Genomic DNA, 18154 nt, shown 5'->3' with positions numbered 1-18154 from the left:
TTTATGGTAAAAGAATATGCACAATTTTGGGTGGCTGGGTTTTTTTTTTTTAATGGCTTGGGAATACCGATGTGAATCTGCTCAAATCGAGCAGCTGGGGTCACACATTTAAGGAGAAGTCAGGTAATAACAACACCAGCTAATGGACTGCAGCTTTTAGATTTTAGGAGTGTATGTTCTTAAAACAGGGTCCCAGGGACAGACAGCAGGTCTCCTTTGGTTTTTGGGTGTGACGCATAAATCCTTGGGAAAATTTAGCACAGGCATCTCCGCAACCAACTCTCCATAGTCTCTTTTAAGCTGTGCTGGACCAGTGGGTTGAGCTCTCTCTGGATAATAGGGCTTTTCCACAGTCTACAAACAGTTCTGTAAAGATTCCCCGTGAGCCCCTGAGCCCTGGGAGATTTACGGCTTTGTGCAACACCTTCATTACTGGAATAGTATAAATTCTATCCATTATTACGAATTCATTCCAAGTTCAGAGGAAAAACCTTAACAATAAGAGCAATAAAAGAGAATAACATAAGCTTTGGGATATTTGATTATACATCACGCTGATGGCGCGACAAACGAATAACGTATCATATTAAATAGCAGATGAAAAATACAACATACCCCTGAGGAAGACACTGTGAATTGGACTTTGGAACATTTTCCTTTATCATTCCTTTCATTTGCTTGAATGTTTGTGTGTGGTTTTACAAGGTTGAAATAGAAAACTGAAATGACAAACATTGTGTCTTAACCCTATAAAACCAAGCAAATGTCTTGATCAAACATGATCAAACCCCGCTGCAATGCCTTCTGTTGTCTGACTGATAGTTTATACTTCCTTAGCTGGTAATATGTCCACTTTTTCATTGTGTTACATGTGTCAGAAAAAGAAGAGAAAGAGCTTTCATCATAAAACTAAACATTTAAATATATAATCTTACTAAGGCATATTGTTGGGAGTTACAAAATGAAAAATTATATGCATTTATATGCATTTTATGCAAGTATGTTATGCTATGCTGTAATAAATGTATAATTGATTTACATCATTAGCTTAGTATTTAATTTTTATTTTTGGCTATATAAATATCAAACCACAAATGAAATTGGCCTCCAAATGACATTTTGTTGTTGTTGTTCTCTAGCAGGAGCTCCATATGTCATATAAACCATGAAAATCATTAAAAGGGTAGATTTTTCGGACTATTATTTCATATGTCAGGCTTTACAGGGTTAACGAGAATCTAAAAATACATGGTTTGTTTTAGCTTTAAGGGATAGAAAATATAATTAGCTCAGTATAAAAACAACGGAAGTCAATTAAGAACACCTTTGCTTTGTTTGCTGTCCGTAAGGTTCAATCTATATTTAAACCTTTTGTGAATCACTCCACAGGTGGGAAGCTACGAGGGAGGGATTCTGCAGATGCGGTACCCAGTGTGGCCTCGTTACGGCAGCTTCCTGGAGCCCGTGTCTGACAACCGCCACCTGACTGTGGCCACGCTGGAAGAGAGGCCTTTTGTCATCGTGGAGAGTGTCGATCCTGCCACAGGCACTTGTGTGCGCAATACTGTGCCGTGTCGTCGGCAATCTAACAGGACAGAAAGGTACATCTGTGAAAGTGACTTCAAAAAGGTCAACATCTGTGGCTGTTGTTTATGAAGATATTCCTCAAAGGGCTTGTTTATGAGACCAGTATCTAGAAAATTTCATAAAGAGCACAGGCTCCACATTAGCTCATCCTCTCTTTGCTGCACATGCAAACGTACTAATTTGATTACATTGATCCTAAAAATGAATGGTCTCTTATTAAGGGGAGCAATAAAGTGTGTCCACTGGATGGATTGTACCCACTACAGAGATAATAGGTACACATTAATAATGATAAAATAAGCGACAGCAACCTTTTCACTTTCTAGAATGAGTCACCGTACAAACACAAACAAGAACATCTGAAGCCGAGAAAGAGTTTTACTAAACTTTACATAAAAACATCTAACATTCTGCATTATATGTTTGCCAGCTTTTTCTGATATTAGAAAACAAGTAAAAAACTGAGTCTGCTAATTAAAAAGAAAAGTCTAATAAAGCCTACACAAAATTGGCAAACATCCCCTTTTAGCAATATGCTGTGAGAGTCACTTAGCATATGCAACTTGTCACAGTCCAGCAAGCTTATTACACACTTTATTGGGGTGTTGCATCTGCGAGCTTGTAGAGAGTTCAAGATGCAGCTAATTACCTTACAAGAGTATTATTCAAAGGCGTAGTTCACTGAAAAGAAAGTTATTTGCATGACTTAGAAGAATCTTAATGCAGTTCTTATTCAACAGTTTGCCAAAGCTTGAGAAAAGGTATGAATCAATAAGCTCAGTTAAAAAGATATAGATATAACTGAGCCCTGCTTGTTCACGATAACATCACCTTAGAGCAAAAGCTTGTTAAAAAGTCTTACTCACCAGGATTTTTTTTTGTGTTTCTATAAATGGAAATAAGACCCAACTTAAGCACCTTGGAGGCTTCCAAACTGAGCTACTAAATTTTATTGCACTTGTGAATGCCACCAGTCTCATCTTCATTTACCAGAGGGCTTAATGATTTAAACAAGCTCACAGGATTGAAGACCCCAAACCTATTATTAGGAATTGTTTTGCTCATTCCGGCAATTAATCCCTCAACCCTCCTTGCCCTAGGCATAAACTTGCAATTTAAAATCTGTGACTCCCTGATCACAGTAATTTGCTTTCTTCTGTCGGTGGATTTCCTAGACTTGAATGGTAAAATGGTGTAATTCGCAAAGTTTTGTCGTTGGTTCCCTCAGGTAAATGAAAGCAAGTTCAGTGAATTGTGCAGCTCTGGAGGTAACACATGGTGAGTGAGGAGTGTGTCGTGCCCAGAGAGAGAGAGATGACAGGCTCATTATGGCTCCATGCTGAGGGGAGAGAGTGTAAATAAATCATAAAGCAGAGTAATCACCCCTTGGGGAGTGTGTGATGGCTGAGGGGGAAACAATGATCAATAACCATAATGGTGACGTTCTGCTGTGGGCCCATCACACACCTTCATGCTAATTGGCACTGGTGTTCAGGAAGTTCTGGAAAGTGTGACAACTGCTTTTAATTGGACCTGAGGTAACAATAGGCATTCGTGTGTGAGAGAATTTATAAGCTCATTATATAATCAGTCCCAATTCTTGTCTACAAAAGTGTTTTACATATGTTAATTAGTCACTGGATTTGGCATAAAGTGTATATGCCAAATTATGGCTGGGAAGACCAGGGTTTGTAGTCACAAACAGTTTTTGAGACCAAAATTCAATTACAATAAAGCAGTTGCTTTGTGTGTTGGTTTCAAATTGTACAAATTACAAATTTTAATATTTTTTGTCCTAACGTGTCACTGCCATACATTAATACAGGATTCAGCTTGTTCATCAGCAGATTGTTTAATAATGCTGTTTTTTTTATAGAATATAAAAATTACTATTTCTGGTGGCAGTTTAATGCTACCTTTTTCATTTGTTCTATTTCATAAAGCACCAAAATTGAGCACCAAATTATTTCTGAAGGATAATGACTGCTTTTTCATCACAGCAATAATTACATTTGTAAATATATTCAAATAGAAAACAGCTGTTCTAAATTATAATAAAATGTAAAAATATTACCCATAATTGTTTGTAATAAAGGCAGCCTTGGTGAGCAATTTTGGCAAGATTTTTTTCTTACCAACAATAAACTTCTAATCGATAGTTTGAACTAGGTCTGCGCTATATGGTATATTCTTTCTAGAGTCAACACCATCAGAGTGCAGACACTGGCATTTATGATGCCACGTAAATATCAAGGTCAGCAGACTATGGCACTAATGTGGCACTGTGTTTGGATATGAAATGCATTAGTCCACTACAACCAGATCAATGTGCTACACCCATTTCTGCAATAGATAGGTCAAGCCACTGTCTCATCCAGCTGCGATGGTTTCACAATAACGGACTGTACGCCAATGATAACAGAGATCCATATTACTCAATGTACTGTACTGTAATTAACTTTAAAGGAGAAATAATTGATTGGCACTCCCTAGGCACCAAGTGTGTTCATGCGCCTGTGTCCATTATGCCAGGAAACAGACTGACACCAACTTTCTCTTCATCTCTGTCCCTTGTGCTTCATGTCTGTGTATGTGTTTGACTGATTAAACGGCTCATCCTCAATTCACAGTCCACTTAACCCAAAGCGCCAGCACCGTTTGCAGGTGGCGAGACAGACTAGAACAGAGACAGGCTTGTTTATGTTACGTCCAGACTGCTTGCAGAGGGGGACTCTCATCTTTCCAAACACTTCATTTGTCTTTCTTTGTTATGGTTGCTGCCAGTGCTGCACACCCTGCATTGCCAGCCCTCCGCCCCAAGTCCACTCCCCGTACAGCTCATTACACTGGAGGTCTGGGGGAGGTTAGAGGTGATGTATCATTATTGCTCTCTGAGTTTCTCTGCTGAGTGCCTCCAGCATCTAACGGTTAATGGAGGCCATCGCTTTGTTTTGAGCATTTTACTGTGAATGCTTACAACCAAGACGCTATTTCTGTAGATTCTGGGATTAGACAGGTTTTTAAATGATAGTCGTTTGTGAAGGAGAGCCATTGTTTATTTGCGTTTTGAGTCTGCAGATCTACTATTATGAACGGAAGCTTATTTTTGAATGCAAAAATAAGTAAATAAAAATGGTAACTGCGACATTCCCTTTAACAACATTTTTTTTAAAGATAAGAAATCTGAATTGGAAGATATAAACTTGCAATTATATATGTCTTAAGCCTGTGATACACTGCATGATGTCTGTTTGTCCTAGACGAAAGATTGGCATTGTGAAACAATCGTGGAGCATCAGAAATCGCTGAGATTGTTTCACGATCTTAGTCTTTCGAAAACCATGCAGTGTGTTTCAGGCTTTAGAATTGGTAGATTTACAAAATAGCAAGGTAATAACAATTCTGTTTATATTTAGCAATTTCTTTTTTTAATATTCTGATATTTTTCTCACAATTTTTCTCTCCCAATTCTTAGATACACTAAGTACAGCAAGATAACTCACGATTTTGTACACAACTCTTGTGACATATAAATTAAAAAATGTAAGATAAGAACTTGCACATCTGAGATTATATCTCAAATTTCTGAAAGGAAAAAAGACTTTTGAGACTTTTGTTATACTTTGGTGGAAATAAGATTATGTAAATATGTTTAAGGATGTAAGGTAAACATAATTATGTAAACTTCCCAGGTCAGTCAAATATACACTCTAGATGGTATTTACCTCTGTATATGAAGAATTTTGATGTTCTTCATATCCTCTGGCAGCACAGATCATTTTCTCTTTCTGTATTCATGTCTGTATTATTCCAGTTATAATTAATTAGCCTTTCTGTCATAATCTTTCTTTCAGATGTGTGTCACACCATATGTTTTACCGTAGAAGCTTTGATCCTCTTCACCAAATGTTCAGTGAAACATGTGCGACTTAAACTTTTTAAACTGTGGTTCCTGATTGGGTAAAAGGAATAGCCACCTAAAACAAAGAATAGGGTTACAACAAGGAACATGGACAGAAGAGTTCAAACTTCAAAAACAATGCAAAAACATAAAAGTGACATAAAAGGGCATATGACTTGTGTATAAATTTTGAGACAATTTCTCATGTAAAGATATCATTTGGCTTAATTTGCCTTTGTTGTTTTTGAAAATCGTATTAAATGTTTTTTGTTGTTGTTGTTTTTTAATCTGTGCAGTATAACAGGTCACACTGAGCCTTACACCAAACTCTGCTGCAAAGGTTTTTGCATAGACATCCTAAAGAAGCTCTCACGCACCATCAAGTTTTCATACGACCTTTATCTGGTCACCAATGGGAAACATGGCAAGATGGTCCGTGGCATCTGGAATGGAATGATTGGAGAGGTACGAAATGGCACATTCTCTCTCTCTCTTTTTCTCACATAAACGCACTCACACTTCAAACATGTCAACAGTTCAGAGCTCATGGGAAATGAGCTAAATTAACATCTGAGAATATAAAAATAAAACGGTTTACAGCGTGATACGGAAAATAAATCGGCTTCCTATGACAGTGTCAACGCGCTTTTCCTAACATTACTCACACCCTGTTTTCTTTCAGTACATAACAGATCTCTGAAACCTCCAATTATTGCAGCTAAAGTTGTTAAGGGCATTCATGGAGCATAACTGGTTTTAAAATGCGATCTTGACACATTTCATCCTGTGACCTCCTGCTGCGTGTAGTGTCACTTAATCCGGTGGTTAAGTGTCTTCCACAGCTGCTGATCACTTCATCGGTTCTCATCACCTGCATCTGCTCACACGCTGATGAGTTTAAAGATAGCAAACCCTCGCTCCACATACAAGGCTTAAATGCTTTCCACAGCGTGTGAGAAATAAATCATTAAATGAGATAAATACGGATTATATAATAGCTAGATAGTGATTCCGGACTGACATGAGTGTGATATAAGGAATTTTCGTTTATGAGGTTGATTGCGAGTGACGGCAAAACAAATCTGTCAACACTGATTTGCGACGTTACAAGTTGTGTGATGACAGGGCTAGTGGTTTGTGTCCATTTCTATTCCTTGAAGAAATTGGAATCCAGTGGCTATTATAGCATTAATTGTGATATCCACAAAAACATTCAGTACTATGTCACGTTTATAGTGGGTATTGGCGTGGCTGACACTGATGTTAGTTGAACCGGTATACATTACACGCATATATGTATCATATGTGTACCATTCAAATGTTTGGGGTTGGTAAGACTTTTCATGCTTTTAAAAGAAGCTTCTTGCTTAACATATTTGATCAAATACACAGTATAAATAGTAATATTATAAAATAATAAATACAGCAATATTATTACAGTTTCAAATTAAGTATTTTAGCAGTCTAACTTATTCTTTAGATAGCAAAGCTGAATTTCAGCAAGCAACCCTGCTTAATAGAAATCAGTAGAAAGTTTAACAGCAGTGTGGCAAATTAATATTATGTATGAATAATGAAAAATTAATGTATGACCAACACTTTGTGCACACTTTCTTATCTCTTAAGTACACGGTCGAGTCATTGTAATTGTAAATGGCAGAAAACAATAAAGCTGTAGTAGGCCACATGGTTGGGTGGGAGATAGTTATGTCCAGATTTTATTCATACTTAGCATGTCCAGACTGTGTTCATACTACTGTCTGCCATACTAACGTTGCCTTGTTGTCTATAGCTTTATTGTTTCCTTGATGAATACCTAACTCACTTCACTCACTTCACTCACCTTCACTCACTTTTTCCTTGTTCAAGGTCTTCTACAAGCGTGCAGATATGGCAATTGGCTCGCTTACCATCAATGAGGAGCGGTCAGAGATTGTTGACTTTTCAGTTCCGTTCGTGGAGACTGGGATTAGTGTTATGGTGGCCAGAAGCAATGGAACAGTCTCACCTTCTGCCTTCCTGGGTGAGAAGCCATCATTATCTGTCTCTTTCCAAGACCACCTTCACAAAGACTGTAAGAGATGCTTGCAGGCAGTGTTAAATATTCCCTACCAGAGGTGGTTTTGATTAGAATGTGATTAGATTCGAATTTTTAATAAATCGAGAATAAATCCTAGATAGGGAAAACATTTTCTACTGGAAAAACTATGCTAACTGCACATCATTAACATCACAAAAAAAAACAAGTTATAAGTTATTTACAATATCTTCAGTTAATTTTGTATTTTGTCTTCTGTAAAGCAAACGTGTCTTTCTTTCTTTCTTTCTTTCTTTCTTTCTTTCTTTCTCGCAGAGCCTTACAGTCCAGCCGTGTGGGTTATGATGTTTGTAATGTGCCTGACTGTTGTGGCAGTCACCGTATTCGTGTTTGAGTACTTCAGCCCTGTTGGTTACAACCGGAGCCTTGTCAGTGCCAAAGGTCAGCCTTGGTTTTTCAAACAGTATTTTCTCTATCAGACACAAAGCGCTAGGAGAGGAAGAATAGTCGTGGAAGCAGCCTAATCAATCCACATAAACCGAGCTGACAGGGTGTGTACTTGTCTCCTAGTGTAAAAGGTCATTTTTCGGAGGTTTAATTAACGTTTGTCGCTTTGCTAATTTGACTTTGATTGATTGCTTGGCTTTTCTGTGGCTGTGTGTGAGACACAAGAACCACATTAAGAACTGATGTCAAGGTGGAACTAGAAAAGAAAGTTTGCCCATGTGGACTGATCTGTGACTAATTCAATCGAAAGAGACGGAACATCTGTTATATATAGGACGTACATGTGTGTATTATATAAATCATTCTAATATGCTGATTTGGTGCTTAAGAAATATTCTTGTAATCAGTGCAATGTTGTGTTGCTTTGTTGTTGAGCTTTTGAAATAGAAATCTTTTGTTCTATCACCTTGGTTTTATTAATTTTTAAATTAAATAATGTTATCAAAATATATTCATATTAATTGTTAGAATTTGATTTCATGTATACTATCAATGTACCCCTCTTATAGCCCCTGGAGGTCCAACCTTCACCATTGGGAAGTCTGTCTGGCTCCTGTGGGGAATCGTCTTCAACAACTCTGTTCCTATTGAAAACCCCAAAGGCACCACCAGCAAAATTATGGTCCTAGTGTGGGCTTTTTTTGCTGTCATCTTCCTCGCCAGCTACACAGCCAATTTAGCTGCCTTTATGATCCAAGAGCAGTACATTGACACTGTGTCTGGACTTAGTGACAAAAAGGTAAATGTTATGTAATTGTAAATGAGCTTTATGCCAGTGATGCTGCATTTGCAATTGATGTGTTTTGTGTGTGTGTGTGATAGCAAATATGTCCAAAAAAAGGAAAGACCTGGTTACACTTAATATCTATTTTTATTATGCCAGCTATTAAACAAGATTTTAAAATTAAACCAAACCTTAAATTTCATACTGTGATAAATTGTCAACTTTTTATTCAGGGGCTAATAAATATTTAAATTAACTAAAGTTTCATGTCATGTCTCAAAGATAAGAATAGTTGTTTTTTTATAGTTTACACTGAATACAATATGAATTGGACGAACAGGGAAGAACAACAACAGAATAATCATTTGAAGATTTTAAAAAACACAAAAACAAATGCTTATAGCCAGGCTAATAGATGCTAGAAGCAACATAATATAGTAGTGTTATAGAATGCATATTTATGTGTTGTTCATATCTCATACATTGTAGGCATTTGAGAAGCTTTAAAGAAAAATAACTTTATCGTTTAATATAGTCACTTAGTGTGATTTACTTTATCCCTTATTAAGTTTAATGTGCATAAATATGAGTGAATTATTTCTGACCGTCCAAATGCATGAAACAGTAAAGAGAAAAATATAAGAGCAATACTTCCTCAAGGTCACTATCACCCGGGCAGTAGGTGATTCAGTGTAAAGTCCATGTAATCTGTGTTGATCTACACTATTAAGGTTAAGCTGCAACCTGCCTCAGCTAAACAATTGAAATGCCATCTATACCTTTTTGTTTCAGTTTCAAAAACCCCAGGAACATTATCCTCCTTTTCGCTTCGGGACAGTCCCAAACGGCAGCACAGAGAGGAACATTCGAAGCAATTACCCTGACATGCACACCCACATGATAAAATACAACCAGAAGGGAGTGGAAGAAGCTCTCAACAGCCTTAAAACAGGGTGGGCTTCAGCAATAATGTTTTATGTGTGTGTGATTGTGTGGAAGAATTCGCTGAAGAGTTGCTATGGTGGTAGCATTTACATGGTATTTCAAGATGCTTCAAAGAAAACCGTGATACCACCATATCACGTGTCCAAAAACATGGAGCTTGTGTGTTGGTGAAGTGTTTAGTTAATAGTCTGTAATGATCATTATAGGCATCGTTTAAAAGCATCTTTGTTAGATAGCCTATTTTGGAGTTGTAGAGATCTAAGGTCAGAGAAACATTGGTGTAAAATAGCCAAGCATAAATAATGCACCGCTCGCCATTTGTCAAGAAAAAAAGGACTATAAATTAGCAAGTGCTAATTATTTACTTGACATAATTACGTGTAATTACTAAGCCATTTGCCTTGGGCTCATGTCTGTCCTCTGTGTAGGAAGTTGGATGCCTTCATATATGATGCAGCAGTTCTTAATTATATGGCTGGCAAGGATGAGGGCTGCAAGCTGGTCACCATTGGTAGTGGGAAGGTGTTTGCTACCACAGGCTACGGCATTGCACTGCAGAAGGACTCCCGCTGGAAGCGCCCCATAGACCTGGCTCTCCTCCAGTTCCTGGGAGATGGTAAATTGCACTTGGGGGACCGGAACTGGTCTACACTTAATATCCTCTACCCCAGCATGGAAGCTATCACATTCCCCTCTTACCGTAAAAAAAAAAACTCAGTGTGCTGAGAATTGAGAGGTTAGGCATGAAATGTCAATGCAAGCTACAGGCATTAGAAAGCCTCCACCGAACAGTAGAGACAGACCCTGTTTTAAAACCTACAGAGCAACCTTTGCTGCCTATTTATTTTTTTTTTGTATTGAATCAAATTTAATCAATAATAATTTATTGACTTATTTTTACATTCAACACAATGCTTTCTGCAATGGCCTTTGCCATGTTCAGTCCATGCAATATCGCCTAAACTTAGCTATTTTTTTGGAACAACCAATGTCTTAAAATTATGTCTAGGTGGGCAGCTTACTAGGTTTTCGGAGCAGAAGCACATATATGGTTTTTACAGTATCCTCTTGTTTCTGTCATAGTTGAGTAGTCTGTTTCTGGCATTGTTCCTGACCCTGTTTCCTTTCATGCAGGGGACACACAGAGACTGGAGACAGTATGGCTGTCTGGAATATGCCAGAATGAGAAAAACGAGGTCATGAGCTCCAAACTAGACATAGACAACATGGCAGGTGTTTTCTACATGTTGCTTGTGGCCATGGGCCTCAGCCTGCTGGTTTTTGCTTGGGAACATTTACTTTACTGGAAACTGAGGCACTCTGTCCACAAGTCTGATCACTTAGACTTTCTTCTGGCCATTAGCAGGGTAAGACTGCATTGATATTGATTTCATTACAATTTTTTTTTTTTAGATTTAGACAATGCAATGATAAATAGGGCTGGGTATCAATAAAGATTATAACTAGTTTCAGTTCCAGATTTGATGTGGTTTGATTTCAGTTCATTTGAGTCCATTTTGCTTACATACACTACCATTACCAAGTTCTATGTGTTTTTTTATTCTTTTTTTTCATTAACGTAATCTAAAGAAGCAATAAAGACATTAATAATGTTACAAAAGCTTTCTATTTATTTCTAAATAAATGCTGTACTTTTATATATAAATAAATTTATGATAATAATAATAAATGTTTCTGGTTGAAGTATAAGCATATTCCAGTAAAAGCACATTCTAGTAAAAATCATCAAATAATTAATCATAAGTAAGCATGATAAACATCAACATGAATCACTGAACTGATAATGAATTCAGCAAAATGCTCACAAAATAACATTGCCATGTAGGAATCCACAATCACTGCTCACTGGTCATTATGATGCTTTACATTCCAGGGCATATACAGCTGCTTTAATGGCGTTGAAGATATTGGCAGGTCTACAAGCATACAGAATCCAGATATCACGGCCAATTACGCCCAGGCCAACATGCTGAAAATGCTGCAGACAGCCAAGGACATTGTCTCCTCAGCCAAAGTAGAAAACTCATTGGATAACGCCACCAAGACCATTGAGAACTGGAGTCGACACAGCGGGAGCCTGCCAGCACGTATACCACTGGTGACCACGACTGAAAAAGTTCCTGGTCACTTTTCTTATATTACTAACGTCACGGAGAACCACATACCTCACATGCAGCGTTCCATTACTCCACCTTTCACACAACACACCAAAACCACTAGCCCTCCTCCAATGATTAACCACAGAGTCTTAACACGGCCAACTCCACTTCGCTACACACTTCCAGCCAGGACTAGGGGTCTCTATGACGGTATGCTTCCTGTATCCAGTCTGAGCACACCTCATCTAGCCATGCATGATCCTCCATCCGACATGGTCCGTCCTGGTTCTTCCTTTGTCCCATATAGAGACATCTACACCGAACACCACAAGCCTTGTCACAGCGATTTCTCAGATGCTGTCAGGCGGAAAAAAAGACCCCAGAATCTCTTGGTTGAGTCCATGGATCTGAGGGGGCTTCACGATTATAAAAACCAATCAACATGTCATAATGAAGCAAACAGTTTTGCCGAAAACCACCTGTCCTCATCCTTCAGCGAAAATCCTTTTGCAGCCGCGGACACAGCTTGTAATTCCTGCGTCAAAACGTACTTTGACCCCACATTTGATGATATACCTCTGATAGGGAAAAGGAAACTTCATCGCAGACCTTCGTTCCTGAAAGCCACTTGGGGTCCCGACAGAGTTCGGTTCCCAGGTGACAGACCCAGTGCCGCAGCCTCCCCACAAGTAACTATACCTGACCTGTTCCCTTGCGTGGATGTACATGGACGAGTGAGGAACACCCTATGTTACGCCCAACCAATGGATCACAACTACCTTCACGCCTTTCGGCGGAACTCCAGGAAAAGTCAGAAGCTCAGACATAGCCAATCCACAAGGCTTCCCTCCTACAAAGAAGCAATTTTCCACAACGTGGCAGCTGTCAGAAGGGCATCCAGTTTGGTACATAGACCCTACTCCTACCCAGAGCTGCCAGTCTACCAGAGCCCACTGTCATATGGACCTGCTGAATTATGCAACATCTTCCCATGCATGGGACATCCCAGTGACAGTGTATACGGAGGGTATAGAGCACCAACACACCTACAGAATGACCATCTAGTGCCTGTTCCAGGCAGCAGGGTGGTTCATAGCAGCCCTATTGTGCCCATGACATGGGGCAGAATTTCCAGTCTGGAATCAGAGGTTTGAACATCTCCTTTCATGTGCCAATTATAAACTATTTGGCCTACAAGCTTCTACTGACCAATAAAATGACTTCGCCTTTAACTTGAGCAGAAACACAAACCACATTACTGGTTTTCGTTTGTTTTGTTGTTCAATTATTTATTTAAAATTAATTTATTTTTCAAAGTGCAATAATTGAAGGAAGTATTTAAGGAAGTAGTCAAATCCATTCTAAATGTTGAATGGATGAACGAATGGACATGTAGAACTGTAAATGATTAGCCGTTCTTATCTGCTTAGTCCACAAAATGCAATATATTGCTATATGTACTGGACTGGATGAAAGGTTTATTCTTTGAAGATTGTAGTAGAGACACTAATCTATATGAAGTGTTCATTTTGAGGTACATTTGGTATTATACACTATGTAATTCTCTATGATACTGAATTTTGTAAACACTTTAGACATAGTGTCCGATATTTTTTATTTTAACAGCAGGGCTAAATAAGTGGATTTTTCAGGCTCAAACGTTCCCTTCCCGTGTCTTGTTCAGTGTCCAATCTCCTCTCGCTCTCTCTCTCTCTCTGCTGTGAGCGGGCTTTTGAAGAAGAGCAAATTGAATGGTACTCTAATATTAGCATCATCAAGGATCTTCACACTTTAATAAATCACAAAGGACCATCAGTTAGTCCTTTGTAACTGCTGTCTTCTTTAGATGGCTGACGGATATAACTCTTTGAACACTGCCTTTTATATGCAGAGCCATGGCATATTTTTAACAGGGATTGGCTGTTTGCAGCTGTGACACGACGAAAAGACGCATTACTTTAATAATATCACACAAAAAAGTCTGCTGCCTGCCACCCATAAGATCAGGTTTAGGGCAGTTTCGCTGTTGGCGTTGGACGACTGCTATCAAGTCTGTTTGACCTGCATACTGAACCTCACATACCCACGAGGAAATCTGTCTGTGCCTCAAAATAAACTTGCGATGCTCCAGAGTGTGAAAGAGCGAGAGAAGGATGGCGCAACGGATGGAAAAGAAGAGAAACAACAAGGAAATGAGAAACCGTACTTCCTTCAGTTGGGATTTAAGCTACAATATCTGAATGTTTATGAGCTCATGAGGCTCATTTGAGGTTGTCATAAGAGTCTCATTAAAGCAACTCTGTGGAGTGATTATACAGGAGGACGAGTTACCAAAAAGTGTCCTTTACTCTAGGATTTCATTATGTCGGCTGTCTCCACCGCACGGCGTTCTCACGACGCACAAGGTGACCTAGGCTGGGGTAATTATGCTGTAAGGCTTTTGTTATCTCCCGATAAGGAGCCTTCTTTTCAGGCGGCGAGTGAGGAGCGTTTGAGAATCTAAACATCGAGAAACTTTACATTTTTTCATCAGGAGCTTTTCTTTGTTATTGCCGTATTACAGTTCATAGTGCGGCAGCAGTGATTTAATCTTCAATGCTGCCAGCGTGCACGGATAGATTTATGTACTGCAGGATAATTGTACTTCTTTCATAATGTTTCTGCCAGTTCTGTGACATCAAAAAAGAGGCCCGCTGCAGTACGACACACATTTCATTCTCATAAAAAAGGAGAGGCAGGCTGAGGCCATCATCATCATCATCATCATCATCCAAGCAAAGTCTTATTTCTCTGTGTTCCTGAAAAGCGTATTATTGAATGATTTTGGAAGTTGATAAATGATTCAATACATGCATATAAAAACATCAAGGGAGGCTAGGGATCGTCCTCTGGTAGAAATAAGCAGCAATATATCAACGCCACAGGTAGCTGTGGTGAAAAATGAAATGCATTTAAAAGTCAAGGGGCCTTGGTCTCTTCCAGCCATGAAAAAGATGCAATGGAATGACTAGGCAGACGCGTTTTTTGAAACATTAATAATTCACATGTTCATTTGAATGTGTTTGATCACTTTAAGGATTTGTTTGCCTTTCGGCCCCCTTGGAATCACCCAGGGCATCTATTTCCACTCAAGTAATAATAAGAGTGGTATTTTTATGATTGTATTATTGCCACACTACGCTGAAAAAGAAATGAGTGAACATTTTTCACTCAGATATTGCAAATAAATTTTACAAATAATTACAAAGAATCATCAAGAAACAAATTACATAAATAGTTCACCCAAAAGGAAAGTATGCTGAAAATACAGTCACCCTCAGGTCATCCAAAATGATTGATATTTGATATTTGATATGAGAAATTTAGCATTACTTCACTTGTTCACCAATGGATCCATTGCCATCAGTAAAAGAATCCAAACGGCTGACGAAAACATCATAATAGTTCACCAATAATCGACACATCTCCAAAATAATCAAATCCTGAAAAGCAGAAATTTTGCAATAAACCCAGAATTCAACATTTTAATGTTAAACCATTGCTTCTAGCTAAAATATGAGTTCTCTATCCTTAATATTGAGTGCTCCTATGCCGTTGTGGTCTCACAACAAAATCATATGACATTTTAAATTTTCCTTGGTTTTGCACATTTTTCTCTTCTGATTCAGACAAGACAACTGCAGCAAGAAATATAGGAAGAGGATATTTTAGTTTGAAGTAACAGGAAGTTACTTCAAACTAAAGAAAAAGTGTTGATTTGTTTATTGAAAACATGAAGCTTTTGCTTCATAAGACTGTAGAATTATTGTGATATTTCTATCTTATTCTGTCGGCACCCATTCACTGCGGTGGTTCTATTGGTGAGCAAGTAATGTAATGTAATGCTCACCATGATGTAGTTGGATCATCTTTTAATTTTTCTCAGGTGAACTATTTCTTTAAATGTGATATTTAGAAGTAGAAAGACCCACCCTCCAATAATCTATTATCACAGGGTCATTATTGAAAAAGAAACAAAGCTAAACACCATACAGGAGGAGGAAGGAAAATGCACACATTTACGGACACGCTCACAATAAAACAATTACTCACACCTGCACTGTCACGCCTTCATATCATTGCATTTCTCTGAAGCATCATTTCAGGGCTGCAAATTGTCCCAGATGCTGCTGGTCACCTTGAGCCAAGGGCTTCACAGCCTGGCGGGAGAGGGGGAAAGGCGATGGAGAAAGACACCACAGAGAAGCTGGCAGTCTGAAATTCCATCAATTAACAACCGAACAGGCTAATAAACACGTATGTTAACTCACTGCCTGCCCGCAAACAACAAACCAACTGAAAATATATATACGTTTTTATATTCTGTATTCTGTTGCAAGCCTGTCAGTGCGCTACTGAATGTGGTTACAACATGAAAGATGTAAGTTAATGTAGGTTAACACACAATCACAAGTACGTTGTCTGCACTGAGCGTATCCAAATCAAATGAGGTGATTTTATCAAGTTGCTAGCACAATGTTAATTAACCTATGAGTATTACGTGTACTATACTGTTCTGTCTGTTTTATCGCATCGAAGAGTAGCAGTGATATCAGGAATCCAGGGTCTGTCCTAATCTATCAAATCTATAATTGAAGAGCTGTAACTAAACGTTGCACATTAAAGATAATGAATCAAAAAATATAGTGTTATTAGTTTGAATCACTACTTGGAAAATGGGTTCCAACAGTATATATATATATATGAATATATGAATGAATATATATATATATATATATATATATATATATATATATATATATATATATATATATATATATATATGAATATATAAATGAATATATATATAAATGAATATATATATATATATATATATATATATATATATATATATATATATATATATATATATATATATATATATATATATATATATATATATATATATATATATATATATATATATATATATATATATTTTTTTATTCTTCCAGTGTTTCTAGATGAGCTGGTTGCTGGTTATTGCAGTGGTTTGTATAAGTTTACATGTGTCCATTTTTTTTATTTGGGTCTAGCTCTACATATGTTTTGTCTTTTCTGACTGTCACATCATTCTCATGGAGAGACCTCGTGCTCACTGTTTTAATTAAAGGAACCCTGTGCTGTGTGAATTAATAGTTCCCAACCTTTGTACTTATCATCTGTTCTAGCTCTCGTCTCTGCTCAAAGGGATCTCATGATACGACAGCGGGTCGCAAACACTCATTTCTAACTGACCTGATTCACTGGCCTTTTAACCTGAATCCTGCCGAGCCTTCAGCTTGAGCCCATAGGAGAGGTTGTGGGGTTATTAGCTTTGGTTAACCGTCTCTTTTGAGATGGCTTCGTTGAATCAAAAGGTACACGCCGCTGGCTAAATATTAAAAAGCTGTGTTTGAATGACAGCTCTGTGATAATAAAGCAATGTTCTTGTCATTAGAGGCTGGTTATCTTTGTCCCTTAATAATTAAATAGGATGTGGCTGATCTTAAAGGACAGAAACTTTTAGATAATCTAACACCATCCCAGGGAAATCTTATGGCGTACATGTAGATTGAGCTAGACTTTTATGGCCTGAGTATCTAAGGGGGTGGTTTAAGACGAGAATGTTGATAGCGGTGGGAACTGTGTAAAATGGTATTTCAGTTCTATTGTTTGCAACCATTCTGAAATTGCCAGAGGTTCTATCTTTAGATGGAGTTCAAAATGTGTTGGCAAAGACCAATTTCATCTTGTGTCAGGAATGGCCTGACTACGTACAGGGCCATATATAAGCAATAGATCATCGGTTGTATGGGCAGTGGTGAATGAAGCAATATAGGATGTAAGAAATGGATATACTTGTATTTTCGCCTCCAGACCTGAAATTTGAACATATGGATGAACGGAGACGTTGGAAACTTTTTCATTTTCCTTCCTAACTTCATACATTTTACTAAGGACAGCAGCATGGTATGCTCAAGAAAAAAAAAGTTTAACATTTTTAAATGTTATTTAATATCATCGGATGATGCAACATAGTTTGCTAATTTAATTTTTGTTCACAGTACTGCTGTTCATTTACACATCTAAATATGTAAATAAATAGGTTTTTCCTCCTTAAGTGAACATATAACACTGAAGTCTAAAACTTTTTTTTTTTACTTTTTACCAAAACATCCATTTTAGTAGCTGCTCTCAACTGTCACGGTGTGGTTAGCATGAGAGCACGCAACGAGCATAAGGTAAAGGAAAACACTTTAACCTTCTCAGAGATGAAAAACAATATCTTTACAGGCAGGCAGGCAGGCAGG

The 18154-nt window shown here is 37.9% G+C and overlaps 1 protein-coding gene across 1 annotated transcript in view; it reads left to right on the top strand.

Moving 5' to 3' along the window:
- The window catches only part of grin2cb (glutamate receptor, ionotropic, N-methyl D-aspartate 2Cb), a 38173-nt gene extending 21639 nt beyond the window's left edge, over nucleotides 1–16534 (top strand). Inside the window, exons 5-13 of the mRNA XM_043253147.1 lie at nucleotides 1390–1601; nucleotides 5785–5953; nucleotides 7358–7511; nucleotides 7842–7967; nucleotides 8543–8772; nucleotides 9550–9710; nucleotides 10131–10318; nucleotides 10837–11069; nucleotides 11597–16534. Coding sequence (XP_043109082.1) covers nucleotides 1390–1601; nucleotides 5785–5953; nucleotides 7358–7511; nucleotides 7842–7967; nucleotides 8543–8772; nucleotides 9550–9710; nucleotides 10131–10318; nucleotides 10837–11069; nucleotides 11597–12976 — 2853 coding nt within the window. The 3' untranslated portion in view covers nucleotides 12977–16534. The remainder of the gene's footprint in view (nucleotides 1–1389; nucleotides 1602–5784; nucleotides 5954–7357; nucleotides 7512–7841; nucleotides 7968–8542; nucleotides 8773–9549; nucleotides 9711–10130; nucleotides 10319–10836; nucleotides 11070–11596) is intronic.
- The last annotated feature ends 1620 nt before the right edge of the window (nucleotides 16535–18154 follow it).

The sequence above is a fragment of the Puntigrus tetrazona genome, chromosome 12 (genome assembly GCF_018831695.1).
Source record: "Puntigrus tetrazona isolate hp1 chromosome 12, ASM1883169v1, whole genome shotgun sequence".
Classification (NCBI taxonomy): domain Eukaryota; kingdom Metazoa; phylum Chordata; class Actinopteri; order Cypriniformes; family Cyprinidae; genus Puntigrus; species Puntigrus tetrazona.
This window is presented reverse-complemented; position numbering and strand designations above follow the sequence as displayed.